Source organism: Epinephelus lanceolatus, chromosome 17, assembly GCF_041903045.1.
Source record: "Epinephelus lanceolatus isolate andai-2023 chromosome 17, ASM4190304v1, whole genome shotgun sequence".
Taxonomy (NCBI): Eukaryota; Metazoa; Chordata; class Actinopteri; order Perciformes; family Serranidae; genus Epinephelus; species Epinephelus lanceolatus.
In genome coordinates, this window is record NC_135750.1 from 27,051,419 (window position 1) to 27,071,965 (window position 20,547).

Sequence of the window (20,547 nt, forward strand, 5' to 3'; positions counted from 1 at the left end):
ATCTCTCAGCCAATCAACAACCTCTCCAACACAAGCCCCTCCCACAACGAGCCAGTTCTCGCTTCACCAGCAGTCGCGAGTGTGTTCGTTTTCCACATCGCTCAATTCAACAGTTTCCCTTTCTACTTTGCAATTCTAACATTTCCTAAAGGCACACTTAAGAGGAGGTAAACAAGGTTGTTGACAGGCATGGCGGCTGGGTTTTAACGTACTTGTGCGAAACTTTTGAAGTGCGGAAACATTTCTGACTTCTGTCCCAGCGCAGGCAGGTCCAAAATAATCACCTGTGTGGGCGCTCACCTTTGGAATTGCACAATGCAACGACTGCAGGTTTTGAAGTAAGTAGGCCTCTATGAGCTTTTACTCAAACTTTATATAGATAAATATCTGTAATTACATCAGAGCTATGATTGTCCCCAGTGAGTTTCCCCCCTCATATTTTCCCCCACACTTTGCAGGCAAACTTTCTGTGGCTTGGATGTCTTCCAGCAGCAGCTCCTAATAGGCTCAGCCGTGGCAGCAGGGGGGATACTGGCATACGTGGTGTACAAAAGAAGACAAGTCAAAAGCATTCCTCTTGGTGAAGGATGGTGGGGAGCAGGGAAGAAGCCCCTGACAATGGATGATAAGATCTATCCCTTCAAAGTGCAAACCTCAGATATGGAGATCAAGGTCCTTTTTGAGCTGTTCAGTAACTTTTCATCACCAGTAATCAAATTAAAAGTGTGTAGTAACCTATAGTGCTTTTATTCAACAGGATCTTCATGAGCGCATTGACAAAACCCGCTTCACTGACCCTTTAGAAGATAGCTGCTTCCACTATGGCTTCAGTTCCACTTATCTTAGGAAAGTGGTTTCCTATTGGAGACACGAGTTTGACTGGAAAAAGCAGGTGGCAGTGCTTAACAAGTATCCACACTACAAAACTAAAATAGAAGGTACACAGCCCCGAGCAGAATCAAAGTGGTTTGCTTTGTTTGAAGAGTAATAATCACTACATGCACTTTCTTTTTTCTGTCTGCACATCAATGCTTGTGCTTCAATGCAGGACTGGATGTGCACTTCATCCACGTGCGACCACCGTACCGCGAGAATCAGAAGGTTCTGCCTCTCATGCTCGTTCACGGCTGGCCCGGCTCCTTCTATGAGTTCTACAAGATCATTCCACTTCTCACAGAGAACCAGAGTGGCATCGCGTTTGAGGTCATATGCCCGTCCATCCCTGGCTACGGTTTCTCAGACGCCCCTCGCAAACAAGGTAGACAATTCTCAATAAATCTGTATGTGTTTAAGTTTGAGCAACAGATGTTTACAGATGATTTTCCTGTGTCTATTCAGGATTTGACAGTCTCGCTGCTGCCCGAGTTTTCCTGACACTGATGGAACGTTTGGGATTCTCCCAGTTCTATCTGCAGGGAGGGGACTGGGGCTCTCTAATCACCACCAACATGGCACAGATGAAGCCTCAGTAAGACAGCAAAACAAGCTCTTGCAAACAAGTTATCATCGCAGTGGAATTTCCACCACCCACTTGTTTTTTTTAAAAGGGAGTATTGTGACATTCTAACTTACATTGTGAAACAGTGCTTGCTGTGTGCAAAGTGCAGAATTGACCAAAGCTACTGACACTGCAAATTCCTGGATCGCCAGCTCAAATAAAGGACAGTTTTCCAAAAAGAAAAACATGATAAAAACTTGCGTAATAGCTGCAAATCTGTTATTAATATAGAAATGTTGTAAGATCTGAAAGCTTCGGTAACATTGATTTTTTTAAATTTTTTTTTCCCAGGTGTGTGAAAGGTCTCCACTTAAACATGTTTATGTCAACAAGGGGGTTCAAAATTTTGTTGTCCCTCATGATTGGTCCTTATCTGCCCTTCCTGGTGGGCTTAACTCGGGAAGATGTTCGCCGGTTGTTCCCTTACTTTGAAAAGAATGTCTGGGACATCCTGAGGGAAACTGGCTACTTACACATCCAGGCCACTAAACCAGACACTGCAGGTGGGGACATACACAACCAGGAAACGTAGTCTGAGGGTGTTATTGTCACTGTTTATAGGTCAGAGGAACCGCCTCAAAAAGGCAAACTACTCATACTATTTTGTAGTCTCAGTACGCAAATATTCCAGCTGTTAATGTCTCTTAAATTGTGGTTACAGGCTGTGGAGTGAATGACTCTCCTGTAGGCTTGGCGGCCTACATCATGGAGAAGTTCTCCACCTGGACTGATCTAAAGAACAGAGATCTGGTGGATGGTGGCCTGGACAGGTACAAGAGGAAATTCAGTTTTGCCTTTTTTGCTATTTCCAGCCTAGAGATGATACAATAGATTCAGCAAGGTTGCTGGCTGTAATTATAAATGTCTACATCTGTGCAGGAAGTTCAGCCTGGATGAACTCTTGACAAATGTCATGATCTACTGGACCACAGGCTCTATCGTCTCCTCCATGCGCTTCTACAAAGAGAACTTCAAGAGCAACCCTGACAAAAGAGTGGATGCAAAGTATGTGCCCAAATGCTCATACTGTCAAGACATATCAATATCATGTTTTAACTCTGATAGAGTTTCCCATTTTGTTTTAGGACTGGAATATTTGTGCCCACTGGACTTGCAGCGTTCCCTGGGGAGCTGATGCACTGCCCTAAGTCATGGGCATCAATTAGGTATCGAAACATCTATTCCTACACTTTCATGCCTCGAGGTGGTCACTTTGCTGCCTTTGAGGAGCCCCAGCTGCTAGCTGAAGATATTTTCCAGTTTGTCAAAAAAGTGGAGTTCAGCCTCAGACAAATGTAATTACGGTACATCTGTTCTTTATTATTGCAGCTGTGTTTTTGTGATTGGTCATTCCAAATAGGACACAAATCCTTGCTACTAAGATTGTGTTCATGCTACAATCATTTCAGCAATGGATTGCCTCCAAAATTGCAGCACTGTGAAATATCTTTTTCAGATTTCAATACATGTAAACATAAACACAGATGATACTGGCACTCCAATGTATCCAAAGATTGGATTAGAGAAAGCACTATAATGCAGTAGACCTTTTCAGTTATGTCTATTAAAAACATATTGCACCAATATTATGTGTGCTGTGCTGTGTTTAACATCCTTAAAAATTAGTGATATTTTATGCAAAACATGTAAAACATTATTCATAAACAATGCACAATGTTGTCATAAATTTAATACTAACAAAGCCTCAGAAGACTACAATACACTACACTGCTTGAGTCAAAAAACCAACTATTGTTTTAAGTGACACTTTTAATTTCAAGTAGAAAAAAATGTAACTCATAATTCATTAAAATATGGACAATTCAATTCAAAATTCAAGTTCAAAATTCACATTAACCACCATTAAAATGTATAGTACTGTAGTATACATGCTCCAGATAAAGAGCTCCAAGCTCAGATTATGTGCTCCCCAACTGTCTGGGTCATTTGCCAAAGCCCTTGATAGTCATTGGAGCCTGAAACCACACATAATCCTGCCAGTCTGACCCCTGTGCCCTTGATTCCTTACAGGTGCTGGGATCAGTAGACAGAGCTATAGTTTGGTTCTTTACACGGGTTGGCACTTTAAATTGCAGTTTAGGGCAGAACCAACCTACACCGCAATCCCTGTGAGCCAGTGCCATAACTGTGGTAGGCATTAAACGAACGGGTCTGGTGTCAGACAAAAGGTCAGCCACAAAAAGAGTGCGGAAGAGTTGCCTTAAGCATGAGGACACCCGTAGACACTGCTCACCACCATCCAATACCAGAGCCTCCATGTTGATCTCATACAGCTCTTTGGGGAGGACGAGGGAGCCACCCATCAGCAGCAGCACACGGGGCACCTTGCTAAGGGAAAAAAGCACCTCCAGCTGCTGCAGCACCTCCTCGAGCTCCTGAAGAGTCTGTTGACATTTGCGCCCATCTATGTCTGCAGACTGCGGCGGCCTCCGACTCACTGTGTCTTTATCCTGAAAAGTAAAACATTCAGCAAACATATTTAGTTAATCTCAAATCCACAGTCTTCATTTATGAGCATTTGTACACTATGCTTGCACACTTCATTTTCCCCTTCACCTGCATTGTGGCTTGCTGTTTCTTCTGGGAGTAAACCAGCTGGTCGTACGTCATGGGCAGTTGCTGTCTCTGGTAGAGAACGCACTTGAGGATCTCGCTGACGAAGCGGCAGCAGCCTTCCTGAGTCACAGTGCCAGGGAAAACCACGTTCACACGGCCTTCCTCCCGCGCTCTTCTCATCACCTCAGAATCACTGTCCTCTCTGTCATTGTGTTGTTTACTGGCAGTCACGCTGGAATCCGACAAAGTCCTCTGACCAGAAGTGTCCTCGTCTTGGGTGTTTTCTGTCCAAATGCAGACCACAGTAATGTCATTAGGGTGAGCAATGGGCCTGTTTTGCTCAATTTTAGCTAGTTAAATAATTAAATCTAGCAGGGCCAGTGTTCTAATACAGCCATTGTCCCCATTTTCCCCCTAAACTTAACATAAAGTTACTGCCTGGCTGAGGTGGAAGAATGACTCAGATCCTCTACTTAAGCATAATAAACAATCCTGCACTCAAAGGTTTGCTTAAATGGAAACTACAGCCTTTTTCAGAATTCATACATGTAGAGAAGCACAATAATATCGACATGTCATCGGAATCAGCCAAAATGCTGATAATATTGGTACATCATCGGTATTGGCCAATATGTTTTTTAATGTTGCACAATGAATAAATGTTACATACATTGAAAAGCATATCTCATGTCTCCATCTGCTGGTGGGCCATCAGTATAAGAGTATGCATGCATAATATGATGTTAATTCCACCACAGAAGAGACTTAATGATCACTAAGATTAGCTGGTAAAAAAGTGGATATATTGATACTGGTATTGCTTATCAGCCAAATAAGTTGTTATATATTGGCATGTTGGATATCAGCAAAAAATCCAATATCAGGCATCCTTACGTACATGTTATTCCTATGGTCTCACAGTATTAGATCATAGTAATTATATAATATTAGTAAGCGTGAACCTCTCTTTCCCAAATCAACAGTTATGAGGTCTGGAGCTGCTCCATAGACAATCAGTGGTGAAAAATGTAATAGATGACACTGAGAGCACCCAGAGGAATGTTCTGAGTATATAGGTACATCTTCTGTTTCAGAACTGAGAACACTACAATATAAGATTTTTTTATTGTCAATGGAGCAGCTCCCTATACTTTGACATCACAAGTTTGAAACTATCATATCTGGTTTCTGGCTTTGAAAGAAGGTAGCTCATGTTCACTAATATTGATTGAACTTTCCTTGGCTATGAAAATAACATTGGTATACTTAATTTTGGTGGTGTCTCCCTTTAAGTGCAGATTAATACAGTATTATATCAGGGTATACTGGATTATAACTATTGATGCCTTCAAGTGTAAGCAGCATTTTAATACAGCTGGTTATGGGGCTCGTGTTATCTACTATATATACTGCTGGATAGTGTAATCGTATTTGCTTTGTTGATATTAATGTTTTGTTAGCAGAATAAGATAAATATATCTGTAAAGTAACTTGAGAATAGTAAATCACGTCCATTATAGTTTCCCAGAGTGCAGAATGACATCTTTAAATGTCTTGTTTTGACCAAAACAATAATCCAAAACTCTAAGATATTCAGTTTACCATGTTAAAAAACAGAGAAGCTACAAATAATCAGAATTAAGACACTGGACACTATGTTTATAACCTATCACATCACACTCATCTGCCATGCTGGATCTGAGAAACGTGTAACAGTTAGGAAATGTGTTTTAACGTCCCCACTGGAAAACATGGATACCCACACCGGTAACCAACCTGGAGTGCTGCTTGTGGAGGACATAATGATGTTTTCCTTGTCTTCAGTGTTAATCACACTATGCTGTTTTGAGTTGAGTCGATTTTCAGTGGAGGCATTTTTCAATTCCGTTTCATTTTTCGCTTTAACGCTTGTGTTTACGGTCCGTGGTGAGAACTGTTCGGCTACTTCCGCAGACGGTCGGTGTGAGTTTGAGTCTTCGGGAACATTTTGTAACGACAGGACTTTACAGGTCATATTCGGCTCTGACGGAAACGACAGGCGCCTCGGTATCCCGGTGTCTCCGCCGGTAATAGTGGACGTATGTTCCGCGCATTCTGAGTTAGATGTTAGCTTTATTATATTAGAGTCTTCTGCCATGATTTTGAATGTCCCCGCCGGGTGTTGGCCGCACTGCATCATGGGAAACGTGGAACGACAGCAATGCCGTGTTCAGGCTACATTGAAATATTCGAAAAATAAACTTCCCCGACTAAAGTACTGTTCCTCCGACTGTTATGTCCAGAACAATAAATCAGAAATGTATTAATTCTCGCAGGTGTAAAGGTTTGCTTTGTAGGTTTTTCATGGCTTTCACAGTTTTGAACGTCACTGACTAAATAATATTATTTCGAATGAGACCTTAAAATAACCGCTTTAATTGTTCATTTTTTTTTCAACAGACCCAACACTAAAAATATTAGCAAATATAACAACACAGACTACAAGCTTACATAACTTTTCAGAAAATTTTAGTCAACGTTTGACGGCCTAAAATCGCTTTTACCACGAGACCAATAAGCGGAACAACTTGGCGATGTTTCAAGTCCTGCTGTCGGTTTTTTTTTTCCGTGAGTGTCAAATGCAGCATATTGACAGACATATTCAAATCAGTGGACACATTAGATACATGTTGATTTCAGTACAGTGGGTTTATTGATTAGAAACTCCATATACAATTTAAAGTTAAGTGTGTAAAGTTTGGTTGAGTCACTTTCCATTTGTGAGTGGATACATTTACAAAGTTGTGTTTTTAGATAAACAGAAAATGAGACATCTGCCTGTAAATTGAGTGCAAAAACGGGGTCTACAGGTATCGGACGCTTATGGCATTTTCAAGATCATTATATCCAAATTTAACACTAATTTCTGGAGAATCCATCTTTTTCTTATTCAAGCATTGCAGGTAAGTATAAAGGTATGCAGTCCAGTGTAGATGTAGGTGTTATGTAGGGACATAGTTAACAGAGTAAGTCAGGTTAATCTACATTTTGCCAACAGATAAGTATAGAATGAAAAGACACACTTAGATTCAGTGGTAGTATTAAAGATCTGAAAAATCAGAAATATGGACTTTAAATAAATAAATGGATGAATGAAATTAAATAGAAATGTTCATGGCAATTAAGACCTCGCGAATTCACACTCAAGATTATTTAAATACCTGCAGGCACCCTGAATAAATCAAAATAAGTATAATAACACATAATAAATAATAAAAGGGATTGAGCAAATATAAAAAATGTATTAAGTCGCAGGCTACTACACCCTAGTGGCCAATTTGTGTAGTGCACCGAGAAAGGCAGCAACAGGCCCCAGGTGTGATAATTAGGTGTGAAATTACGCTGCCTTGATATTCACGCGGATGTCTTCACGCCAAAGGCGGACTTCTTTTTCAAAGCAGGAGAAAACCGGCTGAGAAAACTGTCTGTTTAATGTGTTGTGTCTGATTTTGATCAGTAATGGCGTCAGTGCGAGTCGCGGTCCGAGCCCGTCCATTGAACAAAAGGTAGGTAGAGTGACTGCTGTTATTGTCTCTCTGAATCAACTCTGATGCCACTCACGTTCACGTCTCCACAGAGAAAAGCAGTTATCATCGAAGGTGATAATTCAAATGAAGGGGAACTCTACATCTATTTATAAGGTATTTTATCACACAAAACGCCATTATACTAAATTAATTAAGTTTTTATTAAGAGTGGGCTGTGTATTTCAAATTGTAGCCTTCACCTCTTCGAGGGGACGAGCTGAAGGGCAAAGGGAAGACCTTCTCTTATGACTTCTCATATGATTCAACGGACAGAGGAAGACTCACATTTACATCCCAGGAGAGGGTATCTGTATTCTTATGTTTAGGGGAGAACTGGGCTGGTTGTCACATGGCTGTTGTTGTGGCCTGTTAAAACATGTTGGTAGCCCACTGAAACTTTCAGAATTGGGGTCAGAGGTCACCTACAAGGTTATAGTTTTTTTAATGTCATAGTGTAACTAGCTCCCACTGTTGTTTCTCTTCTAGGCATACACACAATGAATTCATTATATATCAATTATTGGCGTGAAAAGCGAGCTAAAGTTTAGATTTACATATTTCTAGAAGTTTTTTTTTCTTAGTAAGGCTACAACATGTGGTTGTTGTTGGCTTAAGCAGGATTTATACTTCTGAGTCAAATAGATGCCGTAACCTACGTCATAGCCAAACGTGCACTTCCCTAGAAATGTAACTACACCTTGCAGCAATGCAGACCTCGCTATTTTTGTAAACTGAAAACCATTTCCCTCAATACAAGTTTTATTTACTTTAATTTCACAGATAAGGAACAATAAATTGTGAGGACAATAAAGCCCCTACAAAATAACATGTTAAGTCTAGTGTGTGATTTATTCTGGCTTCATATGAGTAGAGGAAATCTCAGAGAATCGCCAGGCTAATTATTACAACGTAAAATGACATAAGCTTGTGCTAATAACATTAGCATGTTATATTTGTTTGGAAAACGTCTTTAGTAAAAGACAATTGTTTTGTTGGTGAACCTTGTGAGCTGTAATGGAGCTGAATTTTGTAACATTACCTTTGTTAAATGTTGCTTAGTCCCTGGCTTCACATGAGTAGAGGAAATGTCCGCTAGCTGCTAAGATAATTTACACAATGTAAAATGCCATAGGCTTGTGCTATTAACATTAGCATGTTGTATTTGTGGGGAAAAAGTGTCCAGCAAAAGACAAATGCTTTGTCTGCGAATACTGTGAGTTATAGTGAAGCTGATTTGTGTACTGGTGTTTGTATTTGTTGTTATTAAGCCATGTTTAAATTGTGTTTCAGAGCGACACAGATAGACCACCGCACACGTATAAATGCTCACAACAGTGAAGGCCATGTGCGAGGCTACGTCGTAGGTTCTGTGCACAGCTGATGCAGAAGTATAAATCCACCTTTGGTCGCTAGCAAAAAACTGCAAATGGGGATGCTTGTCATATTCTCTTCAGGGAAGATATTGTTCTTCATAATGCTATATAAGGATGAAAAACTTGAAGGAAAGCTTTTTCCTGCTTATGCTCTCTTGATGCATGAGCTAGAATTTAACTTTTTAAATTCATCCATATTCATCCACATATCTTTAAAACAGAATAAGCTTAAGGAGGGTAAAGTCACTGCGTTCCTACCTGACATTTTAGGCTTCCATTATACTTTGAAAGAGAATCTGTTAAGGATACAGTTTTTGAGGGATTCAAAATTAAAATAAAATGTGACGATAAACCCGGTTCTCCCCTACCATCTGTTGTAACATTTTGCATAACGTTTTTGTAGTGTGGGACAATGACCTGATATTTTAACTAACTTTTTCTCTGCTGCTTCAGATTTTTCATGACCTGGGGTCTGATGTCCTGAAAGCTGCGTTTGAGGGTTACAATGCCTGTGTGTTTGCCTATGGCCAGACAGGTTCAGGAAAATCTTACACCATGATGGGTCATACAGTAAGGCTCTCTATCAGCTGTCTCAGCACTCTCACTCAGGTTAAAGGGCCATTTTTAATTTATCTTGAGAGGTAGCTATCCTATAAACATCTGTGGGTCATTTCCAACTTGCATCTCAAACAGGCCCTGTAAATAAGCCCCTCAGTCATTACGGACACCCAGGATGTCACAATATTCACAGCACTGTAGAGCTTACAGTGCAGAATACTTCAGCAGTCCTAACCAAGTGTGCACAGAGCAGTGACTCCTCACCACATTAGAAACTAACTGATGGCAGCCTCATCACACATCGCTCCCTGTCTTTCCCATTTATCTTCATGTTTCTCCCCACTAATCAGCAAATGTGATGAGGCCAGCAACCCACAGCTTTTCTCTCCTCACCTTGCGCAGCAATGGAAATTTCACATTACCAGCAAGCTTTCTGCTTGTCTACCAGGAGACTTGTGCAAGGTCATCAGCAAAGCTGCTGTCAACATTCCAGATAATTATATATGGCTCTTAATGCTTACTATCTGTTACTTTGTAATTAAAACAAGAGGGCATGCAGCTCGGAGTGGAATTGCTTTTATGCTTCAGTAACTCCATATCAGATGAGCTGTTGTTTGTGTTGTTCAGCAGTCTTTGCATGTGCTGACTTGTGGTCACGGCATAGCATTGACACCCAAATTAAGAGAACATAATAGGAGCAAAAATGATATTGTCATGTAAAAGTAACACTATGTATAACATTATCTTTTTGAGCTCTGAAAAGTTCTAAACGTGACATTTTCTACCTTTTAATTTGCCAGGAAGATAAAGGGTTAATCCCACGGATCTGTGAAGGTCTGTTCTGCGAGATATCTCGTAGAAGCATGAGTGATGCCGTGTCATTCCGCACAGAGGTCAGGTAAGGGACCTTCATATATGTGCTGCAGTAACTCTTCTTTTTATTTTCAATCAATCAACAAACTTATAAAAATTTAAAAGATTCCAGGACAATATTTTGCTTATGAGAATTTTAGAAATTAGCAGAGGCGGTGGACTGACCAATTTTTTTGGTACTTATATAGAGTTGGAAAGGAAAAATTGGTGTGTGGCAAATGGTAACAGCATTAAATCCAAAGCTACTGTCGCTTATGTTGGGATGATGCTCCTCTTTGAGTTGTTTTCTGATCTAATACTAAGAGAGCCTACAATTGCAAGCCTTTTTTCAGCACCACTAAGACCATTTTACTCATTGAGGAAAGTGTGTTTAAAAAAAAAAAAGCATGTATATGACCAGCCTACAAAGAATCCATGCTGGGATCAAGACTTCAAATAGACTGATTTCTGTCATTTCAATATAACAGTAAGGCCTCAGTTTGTCTCTTATACCCCTGATGCAAAGGTGAAAACAGTCAAAAAACTATGGTGCAAAAATACGCAGAAACAAGTTCATGCCTGATTGTCATTATTTCAAAACTCCTTAGAGCTGCAGCACATTTCATGAGTGTAACCACAGGTGTCATGATGCACACGGGAAAAACAAACGCACTGTTTGCAGCTATCTACTTCCAGCTGACAGTGACTAGGCCTCCAGTCACACTTATGACGAAGCATGACATAAACAACGCCATCTCAGTTATTGAGTTGCTTCCTGTTTTTTGATGTTCTTTCTTGTATTTTTCAGCAGTATGGTCTCGGTTTAGATATGATGGTCGTGCAGATAAAGGCCTTCATTGTTCATTTCACCGAGCTAAAATGGTCATGTAACTTCAGAAAATTGCGTGACTTCACCGTAATGAAGTCATTTAAAATCAGAAAAAGACAACATTAAGGTTTATTACTATAATCAAGATCCTAGGTGATATCCAGTCTCAGCACAATTGTTTCATGATTACATGTCCCAGCTCTGCTCCTAAATGATTATGTTTGGAGATAAAATTGAGGGTTTGAAGCCCATCAAGATACTGTGAAACTATTATTTAGCCATTTGGTATCATGTGTGCTGCTGGCACATTATTTGGGTTTAATTCAACTCCAGAATTGGATGTGATGTGACTGGCTCGGCTTCATTTTAGAAATGTTGAATAGCTTGAAAATGACCACGGGATGGCTTCTGACAGATTACACCTTCTGTACTGTTTTTTTTTTTTTTTTTTTTTTTTGGTATATACCCAGCAGAGGTGCGAGTTACACGTTGTCTTCCAAATACATTTTCCAAAAAGTGTGATTGTCAGTGATATTAAAGTATCACCGTCACCGTTTTCTTGCAGACATCATGAAAAACACAGATGTGTTTCAAATGTTTGGTTCAAGATATGGTAATTATTAAAAATGCTTTGATATCCCTGATACACATATCATAGATTTAGTGACCATACAATAGCAGTGTAAGGCTTCATGTAGTAGTTCACCAATCACGACTTCATGGGGCTCCAAATTCTGAACAAATTTGATAAAGTGCATGATTAAATAAGGATTATGAGTCATTAAAGAAATTAAACTTATAGGAATGTTGGGATAGGACATGTGTGAGATTCCTGGCATGGCATCTACCACTTGTCAGCTTTTTCTGTCAATTCCTATGGTCATAGTTTCACTTGCCCATAAATGAAACCTCTGATTGTTGTTGGTTTCTCTTGTGCAGATAGCTATAAAACATCATACGTTTTGTATTCATAGTTTGAATCACACAGTATGTAACTGGCCTTATAATCCTTCCTGTGCTGTTATAGTAGTAATAGTAGCTACGCTTCAAGTCATTTAGAAACCATCTAATATTGTAACCCGTCTGACTTCTCAACTCTGTGCCAGAAAAACAACCTGAATGGCTCCATCCACATGATGCGGTCTCTACCATTTTCATCACTGTCACGCTCCCGTAAAGCCTAATTGCTCCATGCCTTGCATTGTTTTTGAATCACCCACTCAGACTAGTCCTTTTGCTTCTTGCACACACCCAGTTATTGATTTGAAGTGCTCTGCCGAAACCTATTTTGCATGTGTTTGTTTATTCATTGCCAATGCAAGCAGAGCAATGCATGCTCAATATGCACAATAATTTGGCTTTAAATCTCCTGTGCATTTCTTTTCATAGTAGACGGTGAGTATAGCAACTTGTTTTGTTCTCATTTGGTGCTGTGCCACTCACATATCAACACTGAAACCCTTCATTATTCATGTGGCTTTGTGTGTAATCTCAGACCAAATTTTGCATTTGTGTTTCTGTCTGGGCCCCAGCTATTTGGAGATCTACAATGAACGTGTGCAGGACCTTCTCAAGAGGAAAACTGCACCCGCAGATGGAGGCTTGAGAGTGAGAGAGCACCCCAGGGATGGGCCCTACGTAGAGAGTAAGGCAGGGCTTTATTCTCCATCCCGTGCCTCTCTCAGCTTGTGTGTAATGCAGAAAATGTAATACAGACCACAACTTGTGTGTAGATCTGTCCAAGCACTTGGCACACAACCACAGCGACATGGAGGACCTGATCATTCTTGGCAATGCCAAACGCACCACAGCCAGCACAGGCATGAATGACCTCAGCAGCCGCTCTCACGCCATCTTCACCATCAGCTTCACTCAGGTGAGCTGCAGTGCTTAAGTGCGTCCTCGCTGCCCTGTCTCACATTGGCAGTTTGAATTGGAGTTAACATTTTTTCTTAAGTTTCCTTGCAAACTGTTTTGGTGTTAGTAAAGGCCATCCCTCAAGAGCTGTAATTAGCCTTGTTTATCCGTTTTGTGTAATGATCATTTTCTTTGTTTTTAGGGGTTTTTTTTTTTCAGTCTTCAAAGGCCTTTTTATTTTTTAGATCTTAAGTAGCACTTTTGTCGTAATGCCCGCCCATCAGTATTCCTCTGTGATGTTGCCCCTTTTGAACTAGACGGAGATTGCTCAGTGATTTTTTTTCTCATGCCACAGGCGTATTTTGACACAGAGCTGCCACGTGAGACGCTGAGTAAGATCCACCTGGTGGACCTGGCAGGCAGTGAGAGAGCCAATGCCACGCGGGCCACAGGCACCAGGCTGAAGGAAGGCGCCAACATCAACAAATCCCTCGCCACCCTGGGCAGTGTAATCTCAGCTTTGGGTAAATGGCAGTTACAGTTTGACTTACACACCATGATGCCACATCTTTATCTAGTATTGAGCAGGTCAGCTCAGTAACAGATATTGATAAATGACTGTATTCTGTGCTATGGCTGTAAGTTTTCAAAACAAAATGCAGTGTGGGGGTTACTTTTCTTACATTTTTATTATCTTACTATATAACGACGAAAACTCTGTCTGTGATTGTATCTGTCTGTGTCTCTGTTCCACGTTTTTCTCCTCACTGACTTGGTCAATCCATATGAAATTTGGCACAGTGGTAGAGGGTCATGGGAGGATGCGAATGAATCAATTGGCCAAAGCAGGGCACTATAGCAACCGATTGAAATTGCAAAATTTGAATGGGCATATCTCATGCCCCGTATGTCGTAGAGACATGAAACTTTGCACAGAGATGCCTCTCCTCATGAGGAACAAATTTGCCTCAAGAACCCATAACTTCCAGTTATATAGATTTTCCGCCATTTTGAATTTTTTGAAAAACACTTAAAATCGATCTCTTCCTAGGAAGTTTGACCGATCTGCATGAAACTCGGTGAACATAATCTAGGGACCAATATCTAAAGTTCCCTCTTGGCAAAAGTTGGAAAACTTACTAAAACTGAGCTTCTGTAAGGCAATGAATATTGCGGAGGGTGTGGCTCATCACATAAAGGTGTGTAACATCTCAAGGGTTTCACCGATCACCACGCAACTTTGTAGGCATATGACCACACATAATCTGAGGGGACCCCTCCATTATTTTCAAACAAAATGGGGGTGCTAGAGAGCTAATTTCTTATCTAGGCCTAACCGCCATCGCTGTGGCTCCCCCTGTGGCCAAATGTTTTGTTTTTTTTTCTAATTATTGGTATGACTAAGTCATGGTATGGTATGCTGTACATAATCACGGAAATTCTGTCAGTCAGTCATTCTGTCTGTCCCACGTTTTTCTACTCACTGACGTGGTCAATCTATGTGAAACTGCACATAGGCATTGAGGATATGCATAGGTAGAAGATGACAAAGCTATCACTGGGTATGGACTAGTAGAATTTTATGTTTGGTTTCATTTCAAATAGTTCTTTTCACCATTTGAAGGAAAATATTGTCTTGATAAAATTGTAGCTGGAATTTAACCGCTGTTGTTCGAGGGGTGAGAATGAGAAGGGCATAAGTGACATTTAACTAGCTTAACAGGACAGCTAAAGCCAAAAATGACCCTACTTTGTCCCAACTTTATTGAATTTACTCTTCAGTATTAAAACATCAAACATATGGATGACAATATGTAATTAATAGTATTTTGACATATATTAAATTATTTTTTAATGAGAAAGTGCACATACACCCTTTTTGGCCCCAAATAATTTAGCTTCTTTCTTTTTCTCTTTAGTGCTATGTCCTTTTGGTTTTTGATTAAGAACTCTTGATTGGTTAAGATTTCACAAGTACCCCTTTGGCAGTAGAAAGAGCTCATTAGGAACTTTCATTTTTTATATATATATATATATATATATATATATATATATATATACATACATACATACATACATACATACACACACACACACACACACACACACACACACACACACACACACACACACAGTACAGGCCAAAAGTTTGGACACACCTTCTCATTCAATGCGTTTTCTTTATTTTCATGACTATTTACATTGTAGATTCTCACTGAAGGCATCAAAACTATGAATGAACACATGTGGAGTTATGTACTTAACAAAAAAAGGTGAAATAACTGAAAACATGTTTTATATTCTAGTTTTTTCAAAATAGCCACCCTTTGCTCTGATTACTGCTTTGCACACTCTTGGCATTCTCTCCATGAGCTTCAAGAGGTAGTCACCTGAAATGGTTTTCCAACAGTCTTGAAGGAGTTCCCAGAGGTGTTTAGCACTTGTTGGCCCCTTTGCCTTCACTCTGCGGTCCAGCTCACCCCAAACCATCTCGATTGGGTTCAGGTCCGGTGACTGTGGAGGCCAGGTCATCTGCCGCAGCACTCCATCACTCTCCTTCTTGGTCAAATAGCCCTTACACAGCCTGGAGGTGTGTTTGGGGTCATTGTCCTGTTGAAAAATAAATGATCGTCCAACTAAACGCAAACCGGATGGGATGGCATGTCGCTGCAGGATGCTGTGGTAGCCATGTTGGTTCAGTGTGCCTTCAATTTTGAATAAATCCCCAACAGTGTCACCAGCAAAACACCCCCACACCATCACACCTCCTCCTCCATGCTTCACAGTGGGAACCAGGCATGTGGAATCCATCCGTTCACCTTTTCTGCGTCTCACAAAGACACGGCGGTTGGAACCAAAGATCTCAAATTTGGACTCATCAGACCAAAGCACAGATTTCCACTGGTCTAATGTCCATTCCTTGTGTTTCTTGGCCCAAACAAATCTCTTCTGCTTGTTGCCTCTCCTTAGCAGTGGTTTCCTAGCAGCTATTTGACCATGAAGGCCTGATTGGCGCAGTCTCCTCTTAACAGTTGTTCTAGAGATGGGTCTGCTGCTAGAACTCTGTGTGGCATTCATCTGGTCTCTGATCTGAGCTGCTGTTAACTTGCGATTTCTGAGGCTGGTGACTCGGATGAACTTATCCTCAGAAGCAGAGGTGACTCTTGGTCTTCCTTTCCTGGGTCGGTCCTCATGTGTGCCAGTTTCGTTGTAGCGCTTGATGGTTTTTGCGACTCCACTTGGGGACACATTTAAAGTTTTTGCAATTTTCCGGACTGACTGACCTTCATTTCTTAAAGTAATGATGGCCACTGGTTTTTCTTTAGTTAGCTGATTGGTTCTTGCCATAATATGAATTTTAACAGTTGTCCAATAGGGCTGTCGGCTGTGTATTAACCTGACTTCTGCACAACACAACTGATGGTCCCAACCCCATTGATAAAGCAAGAAATTCCACTAATTAACCCTGATAAGGCACACCTGTGAAGTGGAAACCATTTCAGGTGACTACCTCTTGAAGTTCATCGAGAGAATGCCAAGAGTGTGCAAAGCAGTAATCAGAGCAAAGGGTGGCCATTTTGAAGAAACTAGAATATAAAACATGTTTTCAGTTATTTTCACCTTCAGTGAGAATCTACAATGTAAATAGTCATGAAAATAAAGAAAACGCATTGAATGAGAAGGTGTGTCCAAACTTTTGGCCTGTACTGTGTGTATGTGTGTGTGTGTGTGTGTATATATATATATATATATATATATATATATATATATATATATATATATATATATATATATATATATATATATATATATATATATATATATATATATATATTTTTATATATTTTTATATATATATATATTTTTATATATATATATATAAAAATATATATATATATATATATATATATATATATATATATATATATATATATATATATATATATATATATATATATTTTTATATATATATATATATATATATAAAAATATATATATATATCTAATCATTTTTGCCCCAAATGTCACGTGCGCCCCTCCACTTCTCACACCTCGATCTGAGCATATGATAAAATGAAAGAAAAGGGAGAGAGAGAAAAAAGAATATAATAACAAAAGAAAATAAACAGGTGGGAGGAAGAAAACCAGAGGGCTTGTAAAAGGACCCCACTTAACACTGAAATTAAAGATGGCTATCTTTGCCTACCGCAATTTACAAACAGACATGAATATATTTTTAAATATCTAAAAAAAAAAAATTTTAAATTGCCAAACAAGTAATATTAGAGATACAAAAAAATACAGAGGCGGAGGAACCCCCCCCCCCCCCCCCCCCCCCAAACAATTTCCATACAAGAAAAATTGGAGATTAAAAAAACAGAAATTTCAGTAACATTTGCACTGTTGACATACACTATATCATAACTCATTTACATAGTACTGTACTACATCAAGAGGAGTTGCTTAAGAGCTTTTTTAAACAACAAAAATGAGAAGTGACTGCGAAGTTGAGCACAAAAGCTGTTCCATATAATTGGAGCTCTGTACCTACGTAATTGAAAACTGGCCAAGGTTAGCTGGCCAGGTTTATATTGAGTTTTTATTAAATGCGAACTAGTCACACTTTTTAAGGATTAATACTGACCCTTCCACCCCCCTCACCACCACCACCACCACAACCACGAAAATGGATCTATAGAGCTTTAGGTTAAAATATTACAAATTTTACTGGAACTGCAGTTTTTTATTGAGTCAGTGTTTTCTCTCTGTGTGACCCCCCCAGCTGACCTCAGCGTGGGAGGACTGTTGACGAAAAAGAAGAAACAGCTCTTCATTCCTTACAGAGACTCTGTGCTGACATGGCTACTGAAAGACAGCCTTGGTGGAAACTCTGTGACCACTATGATAGCAAGTATGTTCTGTAAATCAGCTGACACCAGCACATTTCAGGCCGTTTCCCAAAAGTGCATGTCCCCCTGTCTTTATTCTTGCATATGGTGAGATAAGTGATTAAAAATAATGTTAACCACATAGTCCTTTTTTTGTTTTTCACGTTCTATCTCACCATTGCTCATCCACCTGTGCGCTTCCCACCCCGGGGGCCTCTCACGGCAGCCATCTCTCCCGCTGATGTGAACTACGCGGAGACCCTGAGCACGTTGCGCTACGCCAGCCGGGCTAAGAACATAGTGAACTCTCCCACGGTGAACGAAGATGGCAGCGTGAAGGTGATCAGAGAACTGCAGGCAGAGGTTGCCAGGCTCAGAGGACTGCTGGAAGAAGCCAATCAGGTGCTATGTGTGTTCAAGCTCGCATAAAAAAACCATCAAGCATACTACAATATGTATGTTGACAGTCTTTTATTCAAAGGTTACACTGTAGGTTGGCCTGTCTTTTTACTACTACTCCAGGTTTCCCATGGGGAGCCATCTTCCTCCGTGAAGGTAGAGGAGGAGCTGCATCAGAATGAAGCAAGGGTGAGTCATCCTCTGCCAAATGGAAAGCGGGGGGAGGTTTGATGGGCCCCTGTGTAAACAATACACCTGCTATTCCCCCTCAGGTCCAAGCACTGACCAAGGAATGGACCAGGAAATGGGGCGAGACTCAAAGTATTTTGCAGGTACAGCAATGTACAATTCATAGATTAAATTGTATTTAAATGTAGGAAAACCAGACATTGCTTTCCACAAAAAATACACCATTGCAAGCTGTGGTTGTTTTTGTTTTAACATCCAAAATTCAACCACACATTTTTTTTAAAAATGTGATGTCTCCCTTAGTTTTTCTGCATCCCTTACATATGTGACTAAACCCACCAGATCATCCACCCACCTCCACAATACTGTTAGCCCCAAGCGAAAGGAGTTAGAGTCACCCATTTGTTTCAATAAACTATTCTTTCAACTCACAGCTAAAGAGGCCAAGTGAGCTTTATGCCGACATCCTGGGGACAATTTAACTTCTGTTAGTTAGATTCACAAAAGCCTGGTACTGTGTGTTTGATTCTTGGACATGAGCTGGAGGATAACAAGGGAGTAACTGGGGAGAATGGCTTGATGAATTGCCTTATTCCTGTGATCCAGTTTGGTGTAGCACTTTCATTTAATCTGATAGGACTATAAAGACAACCAAAGACTCGCAGCAAAACTCTGTAGTTTGACATCGAGGCATTTTTCTTTAGTACAGAGCTGGGTAAACATTTCAGAGTAAAATGTGAGATACCCATATTCACAGTGCTATTCTTTGGCGCTTTGTTGTTTCCAGACAGACAACAGTTTGTTAGGTGCCCTTGTTACTTATGTTTTTGTTGCTTGCCTTGTTTTGTAAACCCCCATTTTCAATTTAGTAATGTGACAAAACCAATTTGTATTTCATTTTCAAGTCCAAAATTGAATGTATTATTTTGTGAGGAATAATGTAAAAATTATGCCATTTGAAGCCTGGCACAGAAGGATATATGTAAGTAAAACAGAAGAGTGCATAGAGTGTGAAGGTTTGCTCTATTAATTTTAATACTATCCATCAACAAAGCGGCAGGCTCTCAGTAGCAGTTTTGACAGACGCTGCTGCATGCAGTAAAGACATCCTGCCAGGTGGTGTCACTGCAAGTCTTGTGAACAGCCCACAGCCACTTCATGGAGTGGAAAGGGTAATGAGAGTAGAGTCAACCTGACATTTAAATTTAATTTTCCATCTATTTAGGTTTAAATGGCATCCAAAAGCTGGGCTCTTGTAATGATCGTGAAGTAAGTGTGTGTGACAGTGTTTGTGGAGTTTGACAGAAAAGAAACAGAGCAGCCTTCTCCCTCTACCCAATATGGTTTCTCTGAGGCTGGGACAGGGTGGCAGCAGCATCCTCTTACAAGACCCCAAGCTGCAACAAAAAAAATGCCGCAGTATGCCAACCCAAGAGTTTACACTGAACACTTTTTCCTCTGTTGAATTTGTGCCCAACCTCCCAAATAACACCAAATGTCATCTGTTTGGGACTCATCGTACTCCACCAAGCAGCCTGTTGCATTATGCATTGAACTGCGAAGCGTGCCAGTCATGAAAAGTATGCAATGACTTCCTGTGTACATCGTACATGCTTAGCAGTGCATTCTCTTTAGCAGATTTTGAACTGTTGTGTTGATCTGGCCTATAAAAGATTTGTGTGTTCCTGGCTTGTAGATCCTGCACCAGAGTCAAGATGCACATTTAAGAAGACATTGCGTAATTTTTGAATACCCTACTTATGAATGTTGGCTATAAGTGTGTTGGATAATTAACATTCCGAATCTGTACAGTGGTTAGCAGGTGACATTTAGTGGCTCGACAGCCCTTTTATTCATGACAGTGTATTGGAACTCATTAGCAGCTGTCACCGCTCCTAATTAAGAGGTCTTGATTATTGACATATGGCACTTTCGTCTCTGACTATCCGGCATATTAATT

The 20,547-nt window shown here is 40.2% G+C and overlaps 3 protein-coding genes across 4 annotated transcripts in view; 2 read left to right on the forward strand and 1 right to left on the reverse strand.

Moving 5' to 3' along the window:
- The first annotated feature begins 71 nt into the window (after positions 1-71).
- On the forward strand, positions 72-3,084 carry ephx5 (epoxide hydrolase 5). The gene is made up of 9 exons (XM_033613467.2): positions 72-338; positions 459-672; positions 758-938; positions 1,049-1,258; positions 1,339-1,468; positions 1,790-2,001; positions 2,160-2,268; positions 2,378-2,503; positions 2,584-3,084. Exons 1-9 carry the CDS (start codon positions 316-318, stop codon positions 2,795-2,797), a joined length of 1,419 nt encoding a protein of 472 aa, XP_033469358.1. The 5' UTR covers positions 72-315; the 3' UTR covers positions 2,798-3,084.
- On the reverse strand, positions 2,795-6,269 carry mad2l1bp (MAD2L1 binding protein). Its single transcript, XM_033613468.2, has 3 exons — positions 5,852-6,269; positions 4,076-4,359; positions 2,795-3,969 (listed from the first exon to the last, which is right to left on the reverse strand). The coding sequence occupies exons 1-3, from the start codon at positions 6,252-6,254 to the stop codon at positions 3,442-3,444; spliced, it is 1,215 nt and encodes a 404-aa protein (XP_033469359.2). The 5' UTR covers positions 6,255-6,269; the 3' UTR covers positions 2,795-3,441.
- Positions 6,270-7,364: 1,095 nt separating this feature from the next.
- The window catches only part of kif16bb (kinesin family member 16Bb), a 34,513-nt gene continuing 21,330 nt past the window's right edge, over positions 7,365-20,547 (forward strand). Inside the window, exons 1-12 of one of the 2 annotated variants that reach the window (XM_033612718.2) lie at positions 7,365-7,620; positions 7,692-7,755; positions 7,835-7,945; positions 9,468-9,584; positions 10,373-10,470; positions 12,786-12,898; positions 12,987-13,129; positions 13,466-13,634; positions 17,894-18,022; positions 18,145-18,401; positions 18,522-18,587; positions 18,671-18,730. In XM_033612718.2, the coding sequence (XP_033468609.2) occupies positions 7,574-7,620; positions 7,692-7,755; positions 7,835-7,945; positions 9,468-9,584; positions 10,373-10,470; positions 12,786-12,898; positions 12,987-13,129; positions 13,466-13,634; positions 17,894-18,022; positions 18,145-18,401; positions 18,522-18,587; positions 18,671-18,730 (1,374 nt within the window). In that variant the 5' untranslated portion in view covers positions 7,365-7,573. The remainder of the gene's footprint in view (positions 7,621-7,691; positions 7,756-7,834; positions 7,946-9,467; positions 9,585-10,372; positions 10,471-12,785; positions 12,899-12,986; positions 13,130-13,465; positions 13,635-17,893; positions 18,023-18,144; positions 18,402-18,521; positions 18,588-18,670; positions 18,731-20,547) is intronic. The other variant, XM_033612719.2, reaches the window with a different exon arrangement.

Excerpts from the sequence above, each read along its gene's own strand:
- ephx5 (XM_033613467.2), top strand. The coding sequence starts at position 316 with ATGCAACGACTGCAGGTTTTGAA. Across the intron at positions 1,259-1,338 it reads AGACGCCCCTCGCAAACAAG|GATTTGACAGTCTCGCTGCT; the intron begins GTAGACAATTCT and ends GTGTCTATTCAG. Across the intron at positions 2,002-2,159 it reads CACTAAACCAGACACTGCAG|GCTGTGGAGTGAATGACTCT; the intron begins GTGGGGACATAC and ends TTGTGGTTACAG.
- mad2l1bp (XM_033613468.2), bottom strand. The coding sequence starts at position 6,254 with ATGATGCAGTGCGGCCAACACCCGGCGGGGACATTCAAAATCATGGCA. Across the intron at positions 4,360-5,851 it reads CTCCACAAGCAGCACTCCAG|AAAACACCCAAGACGAGGAC; the intron begins GTTGGTTACCGG and ends GCATTTGGACAG. Across the intron at positions 3,970-4,075 it reads AACAGCAAGCCACAATGCAG|GATAAAGACACAGTGAGTCG; the intron begins GTGAAGGGGAAA and ends TTTACTTTTCAG.